Genomic DNA, 20,711 nt, shown 5'->3' with positions numbered 1-20,711 from the left:
ATTGATGTTTCGATTGTTTTTGTTGAAGAGAACAGAGTCTTCTGCCAAATTAAGCAACACCCTCCATTCCTCCATCATTGCTGCACAGGCACCTGGAATGAGTCTCATGATAATTCCCAGAATCCTTTTAATTAAAAACATTTTGATTCAAAAATTCAGATGTCTACTTTATTATCCTTTATCCACTTTTCCAAGTGTGCATTATATAGGTAAAATTTATAAATGTTTAATTATCTTTCTTCATAATTAATTTAATATTTTATACTGATAACATCTTTCCCTATAGCTATAATTATTAAAACACAGCACCTTCCAAACATATTTATGTATTTATGATTTATTATCAAATTATCTATATTTCATTATTATTACTTATAAGTATACACTTCATGCTTAAATATTTACATACATAAAACCTCATTGTACCATCATAACAGCTCCTGAAAGTTATTTAGCAGGAGACAGAGATGAGACTCAAATATATTTCCGAGAGACTGTAATGCCAAGGTATTTCACAATATTATGGTCACTGCAATCAACTTCTTTTTGTTCCAACTAAGGGAAGGGTATTTGCCAAACCTAAATCTGTCAGAGTTTATCAACAGTTGATTGCTGGTGATGCTACTTCCGGAGCCAAATGGTTTTCAATCACTAAATGACATTCCAGGTCAAGTGATTTCAGTTTCACATTTTCATTGCATTAAATATTTTTCTATTTTTCACTGAAACAATGTTTTAGGATCCTGATGATGGACAAACCAGAGAAAGAACTTATGGGAAGACTTCATAAAACATTACGCTGTTTCACTAGACACAGTGAATAAAGAAAACTGAAATTTAACTCTTGCTTTCATTTTCTTTGGCTAATACATATGCTGTAAAATACATGTAGTTTCTAACTTCTTTATTCATTTACTTATTTATTTAATACTTATATCTTGATTTCCTACTCTTGTTTGGCACTGCTTAAGCCTGAGACACCATGATGAGCAAGATGCTCAGAGTTTATACAAAAGGACTTCCCAAGACTTGAGTTTCAAATACAGGACTCCTAAGATCTATCTTCACAAATTTAGATTCAGAAATGGTGCAGAGGAACCCAAGCATCTTTATTTTCAATAAGCCCCTGGGGTTGTTATAATGCAGATTGATTGTAACTATCCTCCGAGCAGCAATGATCTAATAGGAAATACAGACAAATAAGCAGTTACAATGAAATGTAAGTTCCAAGGCAAGGTTAAGCAAAGAATACTATTGCATACGTAAGAGCATCTTCTAACATACATTTAAGAGACGGCAAAAAATTCAAGAGTTTTAAGTCTTACTATAGTGTCTCAATTTTCATCAAAGTTTTCTACCACAACCACTGCTCAGACATATTTCATATATATGTGTGTGTACACACACACACACACACACACACACACACACACAAAGAATATGAACATCCTAAAGAAAGGGAAAAACAACATATCAAGGAAACAGTAGATGAACAATTCAGTCTGGAGAAAAACACGCTCCAAGAAACAAAAGGAAATTCCCACCAGTGCTTTATGAATAAGAACAAAAGTCAATAAAATGAGCATTCAAATAACAGATACAGGATAACAGAATGAGACAAAAAAGAACACTGTAGATGTTTTATATGTAAGAAACAAATTAAGAATCAGACCAACATTATTATACAAGCAACACTCAAATTAGAAACAGTGAAGCAAAATATATAGCTAAAAATACAATGATTGATGCGGAAGAAACCCTTTAGTGAATGAAAATGCAAAAGACCATAAGATTAAAGAAATGGAAGAAAAAGTAATAAATGTGCAGGTCAGATAAAGAAGAACCAAAACAATGACACCTGATGTCTGGGATGTGGAGAAACCCACAAATACAAGATAAAATATTCAAAAATACAACACAGAAAAATATCTCTGAGATTGGAAAAAAATTAACTTTAAATAAAACACATTGTGTTCCAGAAGAGGGGAAAATCAAGTTTTTAAACCTCACAGATACAGAAAGAATACCACAGCAAATACATACCAGGAAACTGCAAACAAAATAAAGCAGAGGACATGATAAGAATATCAGAAAAGTTTGAGTTCAAGGCAAAAATGAGTAAAGAAGATGAAGGGCATTTTGCAGTGATAAAAGATATAATCTACAATGAAGATTAACTCAAGAATATTTACGGAATGACATCAAAACTAAGTCAAAAACTGCTGGAAATAGGATGACTAGATATGAAAATAAAGCAGACAAAATATAAGAAAAGACATAAAGGATCCATATAACATAGTAAGAGAAATGGTGTATATATGTATATTGACATGGATATGTACCACTATCCAATGAATAAATATGTAAGACAATAAAAGAAATTTCTTATCTAAGAGAAAATTTTAAGACAAGAAAAGCAATTATCTTTTGAGAATTGCTTTAGCCTGACTCCCATTCAACCTATTTTTATCTTTATTTTATTCTAACTATTCTGCAATTTCAATTTTCATTCTAATTTTTATGGAGATGTTGGTAAATAATGTGGTAATATCAATTAACCAAAATAGGGTGGTAATAGGGTAATATCAATTAGCAAAAACAAAACACTTGATCATATAAATTACCAGCAAGAATGTGGAAAATCAGGCCTATTCATACACTGTTCACACTATCTCTTTGGAGAGCAGTTTGACCCACCTATTAGAAATGCTCTGCTCTTTGGTCCAGTAATTCAGGTTCCAGAAGCCAACACTCTTGCAGGCATATAAAGATACTGTACAAGGGTGTTAACTATAAAATATCAGAAATATCTAAACGCCCATCAAAATAAAGCTGGTTAAAAATTAGGATAGATCCATACAAAGCAATTTAAAAAAATAATTAGGTGGAAAGAGCATTTATACATTATACTAACATTTATTTATTATTGAAATATCGGCATCTAGAGATCTTTATTCTTTTAATAGCTTTAGAATATTGCTTTGTATGAATAAGCTTTTATCTATATACCTGTCCATCTATCATCTATTTATTTATCTATCATCTATCTATAGATACATGAATATATGTTGATCTATGCTTATTAAATGTAAAATTTCAGGGCTGGGTGCTGTGGCTCATGCCTGTAATCCCAGCACTTTGGGAGGCCGAGGCGGGCTGATCACGAGGTCAGGAGATCAAGACTGAGACCATCCTGGCTAACATGGTGAAACCCCATCTCTACCAAAAGTACAAAAAATTAGCCAGGTGTGGTGGTGGGCGCCTGTAGTCCCAGCTCCTTGGGAGGCTGAGGCAGGAGAATGGCGTGAACCTGGGAGGCGGAGCTTGCAGTGAGCCGAGATCATGCCACTGCACTCAAACCTGGGCAACAGAGTGAGACTCCGTCTCAAAAAAATAAATAAATAAATAAAATTTCAGAATAGGTAAAGGGAAACTCATTTTTCATTATAGGCTGTTTTAAAAAGTTTACATGAGCTGTTTAAATTTTTTAACTATATGAATATTTTAGTTGCATAACAATAAGAAATAATGTACTGCCTTGTATGCAATATGTTATAATGAAATTCAATAAATCTTCTTGGCTACAAATGCCACAGAAACATCAAGTGCTTAATACTTAAGTGCACTGAAGAATGGTATTATCCCCATGCATAGGGAAAGAAAGTGCTACTTGTAAATGTGGAAGTCAACCAAGTCCACAGTGACCTTTTTTTAGGAGCCCCTTGAGGACTCCTCACCCTTCCTTAATTATCAGGTGGATGGACAAAGAGTTCTTGATAACATTTATGTCTAAAACCCTGGACAAACATTATTCAAAATCAATGGCCCTTGGCCACTGTCACTGAAGACCACTCATTACACTGTGGCAGCTCAGCTAGAAACTTTGATGGTAGAAGTTTCCTCAATCTACTTCATCAAGCTGAACAATTTATATAATTAACTGCATAAAATTTCTGATGCATCAACATGGGATGTACAGGGGATTACCACAGAAAAGCAAAAACAAACTGGGAGATAGGTTTGTTCCTGTTTGTGCACACCCTGCCCCATTACTCCATGACCAGTAGGAATATGGAGAGCCTCTTGAGAAGGCAGCAAATTTTAATGCCTTATTTTCCATAACCCTTATATGAGAAGGTACAAAACCTGCTCTTTACAACCACCAGATCAGCATTATGGGATCTGAATAAATAAAGCTTTCCAAATCGGAATTTCAAAATCAGAGCCATGTAGAGCACAAGTAAATAGATTCTAAGTACAAATTTCAGCAGGGGCAGTGGGTACACAGAAAAACAGATCAATGATTTTAAAGATATCCACACACATCGAAGCATGATACAGATGAAGACTGGGAAAAAAATCTTTGTGTCCTATTCTGAAATTATGTTTGATGCTTACTGTAAAGGTCACATGGTGTTAAATTAGTGCTTTGATATACAGAAAGTATAAATGGCAATGGAATAATTAAAGCACTCTCAACAAGAAGCATACTTTTGAATGAGTTAGGTCATTGAAGGTTATTAAAGCTTGCACCGTGTAAGTTTGGAGTGGTGTCGTGGTAAACATTTATCACGTTTGTTTCCCAAACATATTTTGGAGCCCACATCAAACATCAAACAACATGAGTATGTCAAAAGACCAGCTAAGACCAGAAATAGGTAAAGTTAATGATTATGCAAATTTGAACCTTTGCTTTCCAAAGGTAAAAAATATATATATAAATCAGTACTTGTTTCTCTCTATCCTATTTTAGTCTCAACTGTTGGGTAAGAATTCTTAACTATATTTTCATTTTTAAATCCAGTAGTCACATACCTAAAACTCATAATTAATTTTACTTTATGTTAGGTTTTAACTTTTTTTTTAAGGAAAAGAAGTATACAATTTGGTATTTCATAACAAAGTAAATATTCACAAAGTATCTTAGGAGATAATTTAAAAGTTTTTTGCCATCTGAATTATCTTTTCCCCTCAGACTTATTGAGGTATAACTGACAGATAAAAATTGTATATATTTAAGGTGTACAAAATGATTTTTAATGAGTAGTAAAATAATTACCACAGTCAAGCTAATTGACATATTCATCACCTCACATAGTTACCCTTTTTGTGTGTGGTGAGAATATTTAAGAGCTACTGTCTTAGCACTCCACTTATTTTAAATATAACTCAATGGTCTATAACAGAAAAATGGTCAAAATGGTCTATAACCTAGTCTAGTCTGACACTAGAGAAGATGAAAATGTCCTATATCTGTGCTGTCTAATAAATCCACTAACCACATCTTGCTGTTGAACATTTGAAATGTGACTAGCACAACTGAGAAAAAAATACTAAATGTTTAGGGATAAATCTTTCAAAAGACAAGGAGCCATGTACACTGAAAACTATGAAACATTACTGAGAGAAATGAAAAGACAAATCATAGACTAAGACAAAAATTTGCAAAGCACATATCTGATAAAGAACTTGTATCCATCCGGGTGAGGCAGCTCACACCTGTAATGCCAGTACTTGGGGAGGCCAAGGCGGGCAGATCATCTGATGTCAGGTGTTCAAGACCAGCCTGGCCAACACGGTGAAACTCCGTATCTACTAAAAAAAACCCAAAAAATTAGCTGGGCATGGTGGTGTGCACCTGTAACCCCAGTTACTCAGGAGGCTGAGGCAGGAGAATCACTTGAACCCAGGAGGCGGAGGTTACAGTGAGCCATGATTATGCCACTGCACTCCAGCCTGGACAAGAGAGTAAGACTCTGTCTCAAAAAAAAAAAAAAACCCACTTGTATTCTGAATATGTAAGGACTTTTCAAACTCAGTAATAACATGATTTACTCATAAAATTGGCAAAATATTTGAACAAGCACCTCACCAGAGAAGATGCATGTAGAGAAAATAAGTACATGAAAAGATACACAACATCATTTGTCATTAAGAAAATGCAAATGACAGCCATAATGAAACATCCCTAGACACAGATGGTTAGAATTAAAAAGACTGATCACATCCAAGTTTTGGTGAGGATGTAGAAAAACTGGAACTTTCATATACAGCCGATGGGAATATAAAATGGTACAATCACTTTGGAAAGCAATTTGGCAGTTTCATGACAAGTTAAACATGCACCTAACACATGATCCAGCTATTCCACTTCTAGATATTTACCCAAGAACGATGAAAGCAAAACGTCCATACAATAACTTGTACTTGAATGCTCACAGCAGCTTTAAAAACAATAATATCTCAAAACTGAGAACAACCCAAATGTTCATGAACAGAAGAATGGATAAACAAATTGTGATATATCCATATGATAAAATACTATCCCAAAATTTTACAAATTATGTCTTGATACATACACCTAATGGATGAATCTCAAAATAATTACGCAGATATTTCTTCTGTGGATTTCAAAATCTCTCAAGAGGCTCTCATTAGACACATTCTCAATATTGTCATTAGTATTCCTAATATTGCTGTGAGACAGGCAGGTGGCAAGGATTATTATCCCTTATCACTCGCCAGCAGCCTAATGAGTCTATATGCATGGAGAGGTTTGGGGAGCAGGAACAAGGGCAGTTTGTCAGTAGCATAAAACAGCATTTTCAACCTTGTACACCCTTCTATAACATATCGCAGAATTACTTCCAAGTTAGTTTTGCTGGAGTTAGGAATCTGAAAATTCCTTGTTTGGGAATTTTCCAATCTTGATGTTTAAAAGCCATTGGCATGCAGTTTTAAATTTAAATAACATCGTTTTTCCTTTGATTCATTGCTTCCATAAACAGTGGTAAGTATAGAATTATAAGTATGAATCAGTTATGTAAGCTTCAGGGCTTCCCCTTCAATAACTACACTGCTATTTGATTGTCTTGCACACAGGCACATATTAACCATGTATTAGCCATTTATGATTGAGTTAGAATGAATTCCCCTTCCCTGTATTGTTACTGACATTAATTTTCTATGAAGAGATATTCACAGACTCAACTTCACTACATTTAATGTTAAAAATTAATAACAAATGATCCATCCACAGACTTATTTTTATCTTGGAAAATCCAAATTGGAATGTTTCTTATCTCAGGTTTTTTGTAATGTATTTTGTTAAACTTTGCGGAAAATGAAAAATTCTTCTTTGTTATATATCTTAAAGGCCTACTAACAAAATGTAGCCTATTTTTAATATGGCAGTTCTGGAGAAAATGTGGACATTTGCATTGAGAAGCCTGTGGATACATTTCACGGAATAACCAAAGTTATGTAAATACTGTGCAGGCAGAAAAAAAAAGTTTATCCTATTGAAGGTAGAACATTTGATAAATTAGTTTAAGAGTAATTTTTCTCCAGGTTGTGCCCCTGAAAAACTTACAATTAAGTTTGTGCTCTGAGAGTCAAATTATGAATTGTTATAAAATTATTTATAAAACATAAAATTGTCAAGCTATTTTCTGGCTTTTGTACTCATCCTCATCTTCATCATCTTCTGCCTCTATTTGGCCAACGGCAGTAAGTTGTTTCAAGTCTTCTATGATTAGATCATCAGGGTAAGAGTCTTGTAGCTCTTCCACATCTTCATTTTCTACCTCCTCAAATCCAACCTGCTTTGCTAGGTCAACACAGCTTGCCTTAATTTTTAATAAAATTGCTTGGAAACTTCAAATCCTTCAAATCCATGAATTAAGTTATGGAGAGATTTCTATCACATACAATGCAAATATTCTTTTATTACATCATTCCGGGTTTCTACAAGGTCCATTTTGACAGTAATCCCTTCCAAAATTCTGCAACACTTTCTGCATTCTCACCGTCAGTAGCAGCAATTAGCATCTCTTAAATGTTCACTTTAAATGTTAACAGATACCATCTCACACCAGTCAGAATGGCTGTCATTAAAAAATCAATAAATAAATAGATGCTGCCGAGGTTGTGGAGAAGAGGGAATGCTTATACACTGCCAATAGGACTGTAAATTAGTTCAGCCATCGTGGGAAGCAGTCTGGTGATTTCTCAAAGAACTTAAAACAGAATTACCATTCAACCCAGCAATCCTACTATTGGGTATATACCCAGAGGAATATAAATCATTCTACCGTAAAGACACATGCACATATGTTCATCACAACACTATTCACAATAGCAAAGACATGGAATCAACCTAAATGCCCATCAATAGGAGACTGCATAAAGAAAATATGTTACATAAACATCATGGAATAATACTATGCAGCCATAGAGAAGAACAAGAACTTGTTCATTGCAGCAACATGGGTGCAGCTGGAGGACATTATCCTAAGTGAACTAATGCAGGAACGGAAAACCAAATACCCTATGTTCTCAGATTACAAGTGAGAACTAAACAGTAAATACGTATAGACACAAAGAAGGAAACAACAGACACCAGGGCTTACTTGAGGGTGGAGGATGCGAGGAGGGTGAAGATAGAAAAACTACCTATTGAGTACTGTGCTTATTACTTGGGTGATGAAATAATCTGTACACCAAACCCCAGCAACCCACAATTTATGCGTGTAACAAACCTTCACACGTACCCCTGAACCTAAAATAAAAATAAAAAAAAAAAAGTCTTAAATTCTGCTATCGCACAGAACATCACAATTAAGCTTTCGCAGCCTTAAATTATGCGGAATGGTGTTCTGTCTTGGAGATGGAGGTTCTTAAAGAAATTAGTTTATAATAGATACCTGTTTCATCAAAATGGAAAATTTGATTCAATGTGTAGCCTTCTTTTTCAATTAACTTCCCTATCAGTACTGGAAGCTATTTTGCAGCATTCTCATCTGCACTTGTGGCTTTGCCCAACTGATGAAGGCTTTGGAAGTTGTAGTGATGTTGGAAACCACCAAACCAGCTATGCGCTAATACTACCACTAAACACAGCCAGTTTTGCAGGATTTGGCAATTTCTATGGAAAGTCTTCTTATATAGAGAGAGTTTTCACTTACATTGCAAGAAAAGTTATTCCCAATTCTTTTTTGCTGTTGTTCTTCAATCTGTATGTCCAACAATCTTTCCACCTAAGAAAACGTTTTTTATTGCTCTAGGCTTTGTTACTCATTTGACATCATAGCACTTGAAGTTATTGCAGGCATAAAACTTTCTTTTATTTTTACAGCATAGACCTTTGTTTTATTTCTGTAGCATTGTCTCTGATGGTCCACAGTATAATGCCTTTATTTCTGTTGCTCAGGAGATATCACATATCCTCTCATTTTTTCAAAATGCTGTATTATTTCAATTTGCTCCTGAAAATGTAAAGCTTTCCATTTCACACATTGCTTGGCTATTTTATTTTATTTTATTTTATTTTATTGAAACAGGGTCTCATTCTGTCTCCCAGGCTGGAGTGCAGAGGCACAATCACGGCTCACTGCAGCCTCAACTTCCTGGGCTCAGGTGATCCTCTCTCCTCAGCTTCCCTGGTAGCTGGGACTACAGGTGCGTGCCACCACACCCAGCTAATTATTTTATTATTTTATTTTTTGTAGTAACAGGACTTCACCATGTTGCCCAGGCTGGTCTCGAACCCCTGGGCTCAAGTGATCTGTCCGCCTCGCCTTTCCAAAGTGCTGGGATTACAGGCGTGTGCCACTATGCCAGGTCCTGCTTGGCATTTTTAAACCAGTAAGATTTGACAGTTTGGGAAGTTGGATGAGTGGTTTTTCAAGAGAATTCACAAATGCAAAAGAATAGCAAAACTCGAGGAAAGCACACAAGGTGGGTGGAGGTGGCAGTTTCTGGTGTGTGCAAGTGAGCATTTTGTGCATTCCCCTGGTTCAAATCAGTGGGGTTCAGGTTTCTTCATTCATGCATAAGCACGTGATATTCACGTTATACTCAAATTGTTCCCTAATATGTCAAGTGCTTTGGAACAAATTCTCATTTTGAAATAAGTGCTTATTACTACTGATTTATTACACCACCTAACTCAGATATCCCATGGGACATTGAAGTCAACATGTCGAAAAGTTAGCTCATTACTTTTTTTCTTTTTCTTTCTTTTATTTTCTTTCTGTTTTGTTTGTTCTAATCAACTTGTTCCTGCCCTATGTTTCTACTTCAGTAGAAGATCTGCATTGACTAAGCCATAAACCTGGGTTTTATCTTTACCTTCCTTGTCTCCACGTCTATATCCTGTCTATTCTGCACCCTAAGCACTTTGAGAGTCTTTTGAATTCTTCACATCACCACTACCACTCCCTTAATTAACAATACCATTCCTTTCTCAACTGGATTATTAATTCAGCCTCGCAAATTCTAGAGCTAGTCTTCTCTCATCCATTTTTTCCTCTGCAACTAATTACATTTCTAAATTATAAATTTGATCTTATCTCTCCCCTGTTTAGAACATGGCCCTAGCTCCCCATTGACAATGATATAAAGTTTAATTTTTCTTTTCTTTTGAGAAAAAGTCTCACTCTGTCACCCAGGCTGGAGTGCAGTGGCGCAATCTCGGCTCACTGCAACCTCCACCTCCTGGGTTCACGCAATTCTCGTGCCTCAGCCTCCCAAATAGCTATGATTACAGGCACCTGCCACCACACCCGGCTAATTTTTGTGTTTTTAGTGGAGACGGGGTTTCACCACGTTGGCCAGGCTAGTCTCAAACTCCTGACCTCAGGTGATCCACCTGCCTCGGCCTCCCAAAGTGCTGGGATTACAGGTGTGAGTCACTGCACCTGGCCATAAAGTTTAATTTTTAAAATATGGCTTAGGAGGCATTTTCTTCATCCCCCTGTGAACCCTGAAAATCTGAGACAAGTCTCAGTTAATTTAGAAAGTTTATTTTGCCAAGGTTGAGGACATGCACTCATGACACAGCCTCAGGAGATCCTGACGACATGTGCCCCAGGTGGTCAGGGCACAGCTTGGTTTTATAAATTTTAGGCAGACATGAGACATCAATCAATATATGTAAGCCATATGTTGGTTTTGTCCAGAAAGGTGGGACAACTCGAAGCAGGGAGGGGGCTTCCAGGTCATAGGTTGATGAGAGACTAATGGTTTCATTCTTTTGAGTTTCTGATTAGCCTTTCCAAAGGAGGCAATCAGATATGCATCTATCTCGTGAGCAGACGGATGACTTTGAATAAAATGGGAGGCAGGTTTGCCCTAAGCAGTTACCAGCTTGACTTTTCCCTTTAGCTTAGTGATTTTGGGGCCCCAAGATTTATTTTCCTTTCACACCCCTGACTTTTCCAGCCTCATCTCTTACAACTCCTGTCCTCACACTTAGTTTCAGATCTCAATACATTCTGTTCTTTCTGTTTCTCCCTATCCCAATAATTTGACTCTTAGGTCTTGTTCAGATAATCTTCCATTTTTGAATTTTTCCCTATCCCATTGGTCTAAGCAAGATACACCTACCTGCTGCTTCCATAGAACTTTTCTCTGTCAAGGTATTTGTTGCATAATTGTAATTTTCTGATTACTCATCATTTATCACCTCAAACAGGTGCTGTGCTCTTGTTCATTGTTGAATCCCTGGAACCTAACATGTGACTTAACATACAATAGCAGCTCAATGAACATTTGTTAGCAGAGTTGAGTGAGGGTGGTCTAACGGCATATTTCAACCTCAGGCAATCAAAACCTTACCATACTGTTTAGCCCAGGCAAGTCTAACTTGGGCTACCCTAAGCATAGTCAGAGGTTTATCTGGTGTCTACACAAAATATGAAGCTTTTGTACATATTTTAGAGGTATCTTAACATGGAAGGAGTGACTGTGTTCTGCTACTTCTAAAACTCTGTTCAAACATCCGGAGTTTCCTAGTTCCTATCGATATGATAGCCTTATTCTGGAAGAAGTTTCAATTTACATTATGTTCCTAGAGAAATGTGTGTCATACAGACTTAAAGAAACTTGAAAAATCATGTATTTCAATCACCTCACTTTAAAGAAACTGAGACAAGAGTTTTAGTTATTTGGTTTTTTTCAGCTTTATTGAAGTATAATTGACAAATAAGAATATCAGGTACTTGCTAAATAACATACAGCTTTTGGTGGCAGAGCTGGGATTAAAACTCGAGCCTTCAGATTTCCACTTTAGAATTTTGGGGGTCACTACTCTTTTTCAAACCATACTCATATAAGACTTAAAACCATACTCATTTTAAAATCTTAAAAGAAATTTAAGATTTTAGAGCTCTACCCTGCAGTTAGTTTCAAAATTTTTATGCTGTGAAGATCGTCTACCACACAGCTTCTTGTCACACTTGTAAAACCAATTTAATTTAAAATAGTGAATACCTTACTAAATTTTAATTATGATTTTAGCATGAATGCACTTTATTATTTCTTGTGATATCAGCACAGTAAATGATTAACGATTCTTTTTGACTTTTAAATCAATATTTATTGGCATTATTTATTGACTTAACAACAAATAGTGTAAATATTTAATTTTGAGTATAAACCAAGATCTTTCTGGAAGCAAAGATTAGAACCCTTCCTCAGTGGAAACACTAATGAGTTTCATCTGAATGCACTCATGACAGCAAGAGCAACAGAAATGTCACATAAGTAGAGAGCCATCTACACCAGCCTCATCATAGGGACTGATTTATGTACTTTAGGAATCAGAAAAAATCCAAATATCTTCTTGCACCAAGTTTATCTTGTTTTTCCCTTAGCAGACCTTAACAACACTATTTTTGAAATTTTTCTTTTTTAGAGATGGGTTCTCACTATATTGCCCAGGCTGGTCTCAATCTCCCGGGCTGGAGAGATCCACTTCCTAGGCCTCCCAAAGTGTTAGGACTACAGGCATGAGCCACTGCACCTGGCCAACAAAACTCACTATTATCATGACTCAATAACCATCTGCCTCGGGTTGTGATCAGCCTGCCACCTCTCTCTTCACTCTGGAGTTTGTTTCTCTTTATTACGGGACTTCCACTTTCCATCCTTCTCATGGGTAACTTCTTCAGGCTCACAGACCCTTATCTCAGCCTAAAGGGTCATTTTGTTAGTAGCTAGCTGAAGATTTTTTAAAAAGCGTCCTAAGAAAGGGACAGTGGTTATAATAGGCACTGTAATGGATTCATTCATGAATATGTGAATATATATCTATAAATTAATATACTATATAATATATACGAGAGAATATAAGAACATAATATGATAAAATTGCAATGGATATATTTTTTTCTATTACTGCCTCTATAATACCCTTTCTCTCCATATCTGCATGAAAAGTGTGACGGGTCCCATATTTTTCTGATAACTTTTAAATGATTTAAAAAATGTCCTTTTATCACTTTTAGACTTTCTTCTATTTGGCAAACCCTCTCCTCTTCCTGTGTTGGAATGTCCCAGTGCTCAGTCCTCAGGCCTCTTCTCTCTGTTTATGTTCACCGTCTCGATCTCTTCCAGCCCTTGCGGCTTTAATATCTTCCACATCTTAATGACTTTCAAATGTCTGTTTGCAGACCCAGACTCTTCCGTTAAATTCCAGACCCTCATATCCAACTGCTCACTTGACATCTTCACTTGATGTCCAAATCAACTCTTGACTTCTTCCCTAAATGGCTTCTTCCTCAGTCCCTCCCATTTCAATCAATTGCAAATGTATTTTTTTAGCTGCTTATGCTTAAAACATCAATGTCCATTTTACTTTTTTTTTTTTCCCTCTCACACCTCCACTGCCAATCCATCAACAATTCCTGTTACCTCTTGTTTGTGAAATAGATTCAAAACTGAACCACTTCTTACAACCTCTCCTCTATCGACCTTGTCCAAGTCACTGTCATCTCTCACATGGATTATTTTAACTGCTTCAAAATTTGTCTTTCGGATGGTGCCCTTGCTCCCTACAATGTATTCCTGGCATAGCAGTCAAAGTAAACATGGAGACATTGTTTATAAAGTAAACACGCAATGTAGATCATGTAATTTTTCTGCTCAAAACTCTGATAGTTCCTCATCTCATTCACAGTAAGACTCAGACTCTTCACCACCATCTAACTTCCCTATTCTCATTTTCCATCACTCACTGCATTATTTAACTCCATTTCAGCCTACCTGGCCTCCCGAAATCCACTTTATCAGACCAAGCATACACCTGGCTCAGGGCTTTTGCACCCACTCTTTCTTATGCCCAATACTTTCACACTAATTCAATGTTAAATAGCGCCTTCCTTTCCATTCCTTCCACCCCATGTCAGGCTTTATTGCCTTTCCCTGCATTATGTTTTCTCAGAGCACTTATCTGACATCACTTGTTTATTTGTTTGTTGTCTAACTCCTCCTCTATAATTCAAGTATCGTGAGATCAGAGATCTGGTGTATTTTCTACCACTGAAACTTTAACACCTCTAATAATGTAGACCTATAAGTGCTTAATAAACATATGTCAAATGAATGAAACAGTAAATACAGATATGTTATATAATATTATGGTACATGGTTAATTTAAGGGCCATTGGGAGCGAATTTAAAGACTACTCAGATTCTTTTATATGTAATGACACTTTTGTTTGAAGTAGTTTATCTTAATATATGTAATTTTAGTAATTCAGCTTACAATATATTTATTTCTTAGTATTTAATATTTAAAAAGTGTTCATAATTTGCTGGAAATGCAATAAAATAAGCAAAGAATTCATTCTCCACTAAGTGATAATAACATATGTATTTATAATAAAATTGATTTAACTAGGCTGTCATTTTCATTTTTCCAAATAGGAGCATGACTATTATGTGAAAAACTTATCATAACTTGGTCATATTGATGCTGCTGATGATACTGATGATGATGAGGAGGAGGAGGAAGGTTGAGAAGGGACCCACACTTTGAGCAAGCTTTGCTTTTCACAGTCCTCTTTAACTCTATTAATAGGACCCAAGGGGAAGCTCCCACTCAGAGTAGGCCTACCCCTTCCCCAGCATGATCAGTAAGTTCTGAACTGAGACAATAGTTCCTCAATGTCTTCTGCTCAATTAACAGAATTCAGAAAGGAGCCACAAACATCTACCCTTTCCACTAAAACTCACTGACTTGAGTCCATACACCAAGACTCACCTCATGATTTTTATCCCTGTTGCATGAACACCATAAGCATCTCCTAATTCCAGGTCTTTCTTCATTTCCCACTCTCTAATCCCCATAAGGCTTTGCCATTTCTTGATCCTATCTTTTTTCCCACACTTTCGTAACTTTTGAAATTCACCATGATTCTCTTCATCTTTTTCCTTCACTGAAAACCTGGCTGTCCTCTGAGGACGCTGTTTCCCTTGCAGTCTTTCAAGCAGTGGCTGTATTTTCTCCCATAGCTCTAGAAATACTGGGATCTTAGGGTGGAATTTTAGTCTATTTACATTTAATATGATCACTGATAAAGTTGGATTTATGGTTTTTTTTGGTATATTGTATGTCTTATGTCTTTTTTTGCGTCTCTATTCTTCAAATACTGTTTCTTTTTGTATTAAGTAGCTATTTTCTGTGTTCCATTTTCATTTTCTTATGTTTCTTTTACTTTACTGTTTAACTATTTTCTTAGTAGTTGCCCTGAGGATTACAATTGATATCTTATTTTGAAACAACCTAGTTTGGATTAATATCAACTTAATTTCAGTAGTATATTGCTTTTGGTGTTTTACACATGAAGTCCTTGCCCATGCCTATGTCCTGAATGGTATTGCCTAGGTTTTCTTCTAGGGTTTTTATGGTTTTAGGTCTAACATGTAAGTCTTTCATCCATCTTGAATTAATTTTTGTATAAGGTGTAAGGAAGGCATCCAGTTTCAGCTTTCTACATATGGCTAGCCAGTTTTCCCAGCACCATTTATTAAATAGGGAATCCTTTCCCCATTTCTTGTTTTTGTCAGGTTTGTCAAACATCAGATAGTTGTAGATATGCGGCATTATTTCTGAGGGCTCTGTTCTGTTCCATTGATCTATGTCTCTGTTGTGGTACCAGTACCATGCTGTTTTGGTTACTGTAGCCTTGTAGTATAGTTTGAAGTCAGGTAGCGTGATGCCTCCAGCTTTGTTCTTTTGGCTTAGGATTGACTTGGCGATGCGGGCTCTTTTTTGGTTCCATATGAACTTTAAAGTAGTTTTTTCCAATTCTGTGAAGAAAGTCATTGGTAGCTTGATGGGGATGGCATTGAATCTATAAATTACCTTGGGCAGTATGGCCATTTTCACGATATTGATTCTTCCTACCCATGAGCATGGAATGTTCTTCCATTTGTTTGTATCCTCTTTTATTTCATTGAGCAGTGGTTTGTAGTTCTCCTTGAAGAGGTCCTTCACATCCCTTGTAAGTTGGATTCCTAGGTATTTGATTCTCTTTGAAGCAATTGTGAATGAGAGTTCACTCATGATTTGGCTCTCTGTTTGTCTGTGATTGGTGTACAAGAATGCTTGTGATTTTTGTACATTGATTTTGTATCCTGAGACTTTGCTGAAGTTGCTAATCAGCTTAAGGAGATTTTGGGCTGAGCCAATGGGGTTTTCTAGATATACAATCATGTCATCTGCAAACAGGGACAATTTGACTTCCTCTTTTCCTAATTGAATACCCTTTATTTCCTTCTCCTGCCTGATTGCCCTGGCCAGAACTTCCAGCACTATGTTGAATAGGAGTGGTGAGAGAGGGCATCCCTGTCTTGTGCCAGTTTTCAAAGGGAATGCTTCCAGTTTTTGCTCATTCAGTATGATATTGGCTGTGGGTTTGTCATAGATAGCTCTTATTATTTTGAGATACGTCCCATCAATACCTAATTTATTGAGAGTTTTTAGCATGAAGGGCTGTTGAATTTTGTCAAAGACCTTTTCTGCATCTATTGGGATAATCATGTGGTTTTTGTCTTTGGTTCTGTTTATATGCTGGATTACATTTATTGATTTGCGTATGTTGAACCAGCCTTGCATCCCAGGGATGAAGCCCACTTGATCATGGTGTATAAGCTTTTTGATGTGCTGCTGGATTCGGTTTGCCAGTATTTTATTGAGGATTTTTGCATCAATGTTCATCAAGGATATTGGTCTGAAATTCTCTTTTTTGAGCTTCTGCACAGCAAAAGAAACTACAATCAGAGTGAACAGGCAACCTACAAAATGGGGGAAAATTTTCACAACCTACTCATCTGACAAAGGGCTAATATCCAGAATCTACAATGAACTCAAACAAATTTACAAGAAAAAAACAAACAACCCCATCAAAAAGTGGGCAGAGGACATGAATAGACACTTCTCAAAAGAAGACATTTATGCAGCCAAAAAACACATGAAAAAATGCTCATCATCACTGGCCATCAGAGAAATGCAAATCAAAACCACAATGAGATACCATCTCACACCAGTTAGAATGGCCATCATTAAAAAGTCAGGAAACAACAGGTGCTGGAGAGGACGTGGAGAAATAGGAACACTTTTACACTGTTGGTGGGACGGTAAACTACTTCAACCATTGTGGAAGTCAGTGTGGCGATTCCTCAGGGATCTAGAACTAGAAATACCATTTGACCCAGCCATCCCATTACTGGGTATGTACCCAAAGGACTATAAGTCATGCTGCTATAAAGACACATGCACACGTATGTTTATTGTGGCACTATTCACAATAGCAAAGACTTGGAACCAACACAAATGTCCAACAACGATAGACTGGATTAAGAAAATGTGGCACCTATACACCATGGAATACTATGCAGCCATAAAAAATGATGAGTTCATGTCCTTTGTAGGGACATGGATGAAACTGGAAACCATCATTCTCAGTAAACTATCGCAAGGACCAAAAACCAAACACCGCATGTTCTCACTCATAGGTGGGAATTGAACAATGAGAACTCATGGACACAGGAAGGGGAACATCACACTCCGGGGACTGTTGTGGGGTAGGGGGAGGGGGAAGGGACAGCATTAGGAGATATACCTAATGCTAAATGACGAGTTAATGGGTGCAGCAAACCAACATGGCACATGGATACATATGTAACAAACCTGCACATTGTGCACATGTACCCTAAAACCTAAAGTATAATAAAAAAAAAAAATTTCAGTAGTATAAACTTTGTCCTAATATAGTTCCAGTCCCTTTCTCCCTCCTTTGTGCTATTATAGTCATAGCACAAAGTCACAAATTACATTTTTACCGTTCTATCTACACAGTTTTGTAACTAGTGCTTTATGTAGTTGTCTTTTAAATCAGATATAAGAAGTCCTACAAACAAAAGTATATTTATATTGTCTGATATATTTACCTACATAGGTACCCTTATCAGGACTCTTTATGTTTTATTTGGATTCAAGTTACTACCTAATGCCTTTTTATTTCAGCCTGAAGGATTTCCTTTAGAATTTCTTGTAGGATAGGTCTACTAACAACAAATTCTTGCAGCTTTTTAAAATCTGAGAATGTCTTAATTTCTCCTTCATTTTTAAAGAATAGTTTTGCTGAATGAAGAAATCTGTGTTGATAGTATTTGTCTTTCAGCACTTTGAATATGTCAACTCATTTCCTGCTGGATTCCGCACTTTCTGATGACAAATTAGCTGTTAACCTTTTTTCAGTATCCCTTTTATGTGATAAGTCACTTTTCTCTTGCTGCTTTCAAGATTCTCTCTGTGTTGTCTTTCTTTTTTGATGATTTGACTATAATGTGTCTAGATGTACATTTATTTTAGTTTACACTAGTTGGATTTTTTTGAGATTTTTGGATTAGCAAGTTAGGATTTTTCATTAAACTTGAGATGTTTTCAGCTGTTATTTCTTTAAATATTATCTCCCTCTTTTGGGGGGATACCCATTATATTGCTATACTTAATGGTATCCCACAGGTCTCTAAGGCTCTGTTCCTTTGTCTTTATTCTTGTTTTTTGTTTGTTTGTTTGTTTGTTTTGTTTTCTCCTCCTCAGATTCAATAAATTTCAATCGACTAGTTTCTAGTTTGGTGATTCTCTCTTCTGACTCCTCAAATCTGCTGTTGAGTCTCTCTAGTGAATTCTTTATTTCAGTTATTTTACATTTTAACTCCAGAAATTCAATGGACTATGAAGCCAAGGTTGTGGTTAATTGGCTGTGTCTTTAATTTGTGTTTTCTATTTTGAGTATTATTCAGAAAGAGAGATTAAATGGAAATTCCATAGTGGTGTTCAGGTAAGACATTATCTTGCTAAATGGAGCAAAGACACTTCTTCTTTCTAACATAAAGAGAGATACAAGGAAGAAAGATGAAGCTAGCTGAGCAAGAGATTCCTTTGGAAACTTGGAAATATGACTTCCTAAGGAAGTCATATTTCTGTGTTCCTATATTATTTTAATTCAAATATATAACTTAAGAATGGTAGGAAAACATATAATCAAATGGAAATAGAAAAAGTATTCAAAACCTAATGAATAATAGACTAGTACATCCACACAATGGAATACTGTTCAGCAAGAAAAGAAATAAAGTACTAATACATGCAGCAACATAGATGAATCTCAATTGTATAAAGCTAAGTGAAAGGAGCCAGATTCAGAAGCCTACATATTCTATAATTCCATTATGTGACAATCCAGAAAAGACAAAATTATAGGAACAGACAACAGATCAGTGGTTAATAGGCAATGGAGGAGGAGAGAAGAGATTGACTAAGAAGGAAAATGAGAAGATTGTTTTGAAGAACTGTTCTATGTTTGATTATGGTGATGGATTTGCAACTATATGCATTTGACAAAACATAGAACTGAGCAGTATAATGGATGAATTACAATTTATGTAAGTTATACCTCAGTAAACCTGACTTTAAAAAAAGCTAAATGGAAATATTTTTAGTATCTATTATTTATAATTAAAATAGAATCCAAAGATTCAATTAGAACTTTTTACATGTAGCGCCTTTCACTTATATTTGAAAATATATAGAATAGGAAGTATTTAATGATCCAAAATCTACTGAGCCTTATAAAACTTAAAGATTATTCCCAAGCAATACCAATTCATGGATAAAGTTTCTTTTCTTTTGACAGCTTTCAGTGGGATCCTTCATTGCCCTGTAACAGTAAAGAAGGCGGTTCATGGACTTTTCATCAGGACATTCAGTAGTATGGTGGATTTGCTTTGCTTAACTGTCAATAATTTGAATATGTAATCACCATCCCTTTTCTTTTGTAGTGATTTAAAACTTCTTAGTATGACTAATGTCAGAATTTTAAGATCAATAGTCTTCCAACCATTAAACCTAAAATAGAACAAAAGGATATTTTCATGAAGTCAGAAAAATTTAGATTACAAGAGATGAAAAATTATTTGATTTTTTTCTTTTTTTTTCTCATTTTTATAGGCTCCCCTATCTTCCTGGTACAATGCCCTCAGTGGTGTCATGCAAGGAGGAGAGCTCTTGCTGTGGGCACAGCCCTCAGAGGCAAGTTTTCTTAATTTATTTTTGCTTCAATTTTGAGTATCTGCTCCTCAAGTCACCTGGCTCTCCAGAACATGAAATTCATAGATATGAGACATCATGAGAATCTTCCAGTCTAAAACCTAGGCTTATTTAGATACACAAATATATTTCCCCTCTTGTTTCTATTAACTTTGTATAACTTGGTCCATTAATCTATCTCTAATACAATGTCAGGTTTAATGTTCTCATTTGGTAATTATTTATTATCTTACATAAAATTGTCTAATTTATCCATCTCTACCTCTTTTATCTAAAGTTGAGATACTTCTGTTATTCCCATTTGTATAGA

General features: G+C 35.8%; 1 protein-coding gene across 2 annotated transcripts in view; it reads right to left on the bottom strand.

Annotated features, from left to right (window-relative positions):
- Window positions 1–3,067: 3,067 nt before the first annotated feature.
- LOC129466899 (LINE-1 retrotransposable element ORF2 protein) overlaps window positions 3,068–20,711 on the bottom strand; it is a 258,698-nt gene continuing 241,054 nt past the window's right edge. For both annotated transcript variants that reach the window (XM_063621306.1, XM_063621307.1), the window contains one exon: window positions 3,068–20,200. In XM_063621306.1, coding sequence (XP_063477376.1) covers window positions 15,596–17,005 — 1,410 coding nt within the window. In that variant the 5' untranslated portion in view covers window positions 17,006–20,200 and the 3' untranslated portion in view covers window positions 3,068–15,595. The remainder of the gene's footprint in view (window positions 20,201–20,711) is intronic.

The sequence above is a fragment of the Symphalangus syndactylus genome, chromosome 17 (assembly GCF_028878055.3).
Source record: "Symphalangus syndactylus isolate Jambi chromosome 17, NHGRI_mSymSyn1-v2.1_pri, whole genome shotgun sequence".
In the NCBI taxonomy this organism is placed as follows: domain Eukaryota; kingdom Metazoa; phylum Chordata; class Mammalia; order Primates; family Hylobatidae; genus Symphalangus; species Symphalangus syndactylus.
The sequence above is the reverse complement of the archived record's forward strand: the minus strand, read 5'-3'. Positions and strand labels throughout refer to the sequence as shown.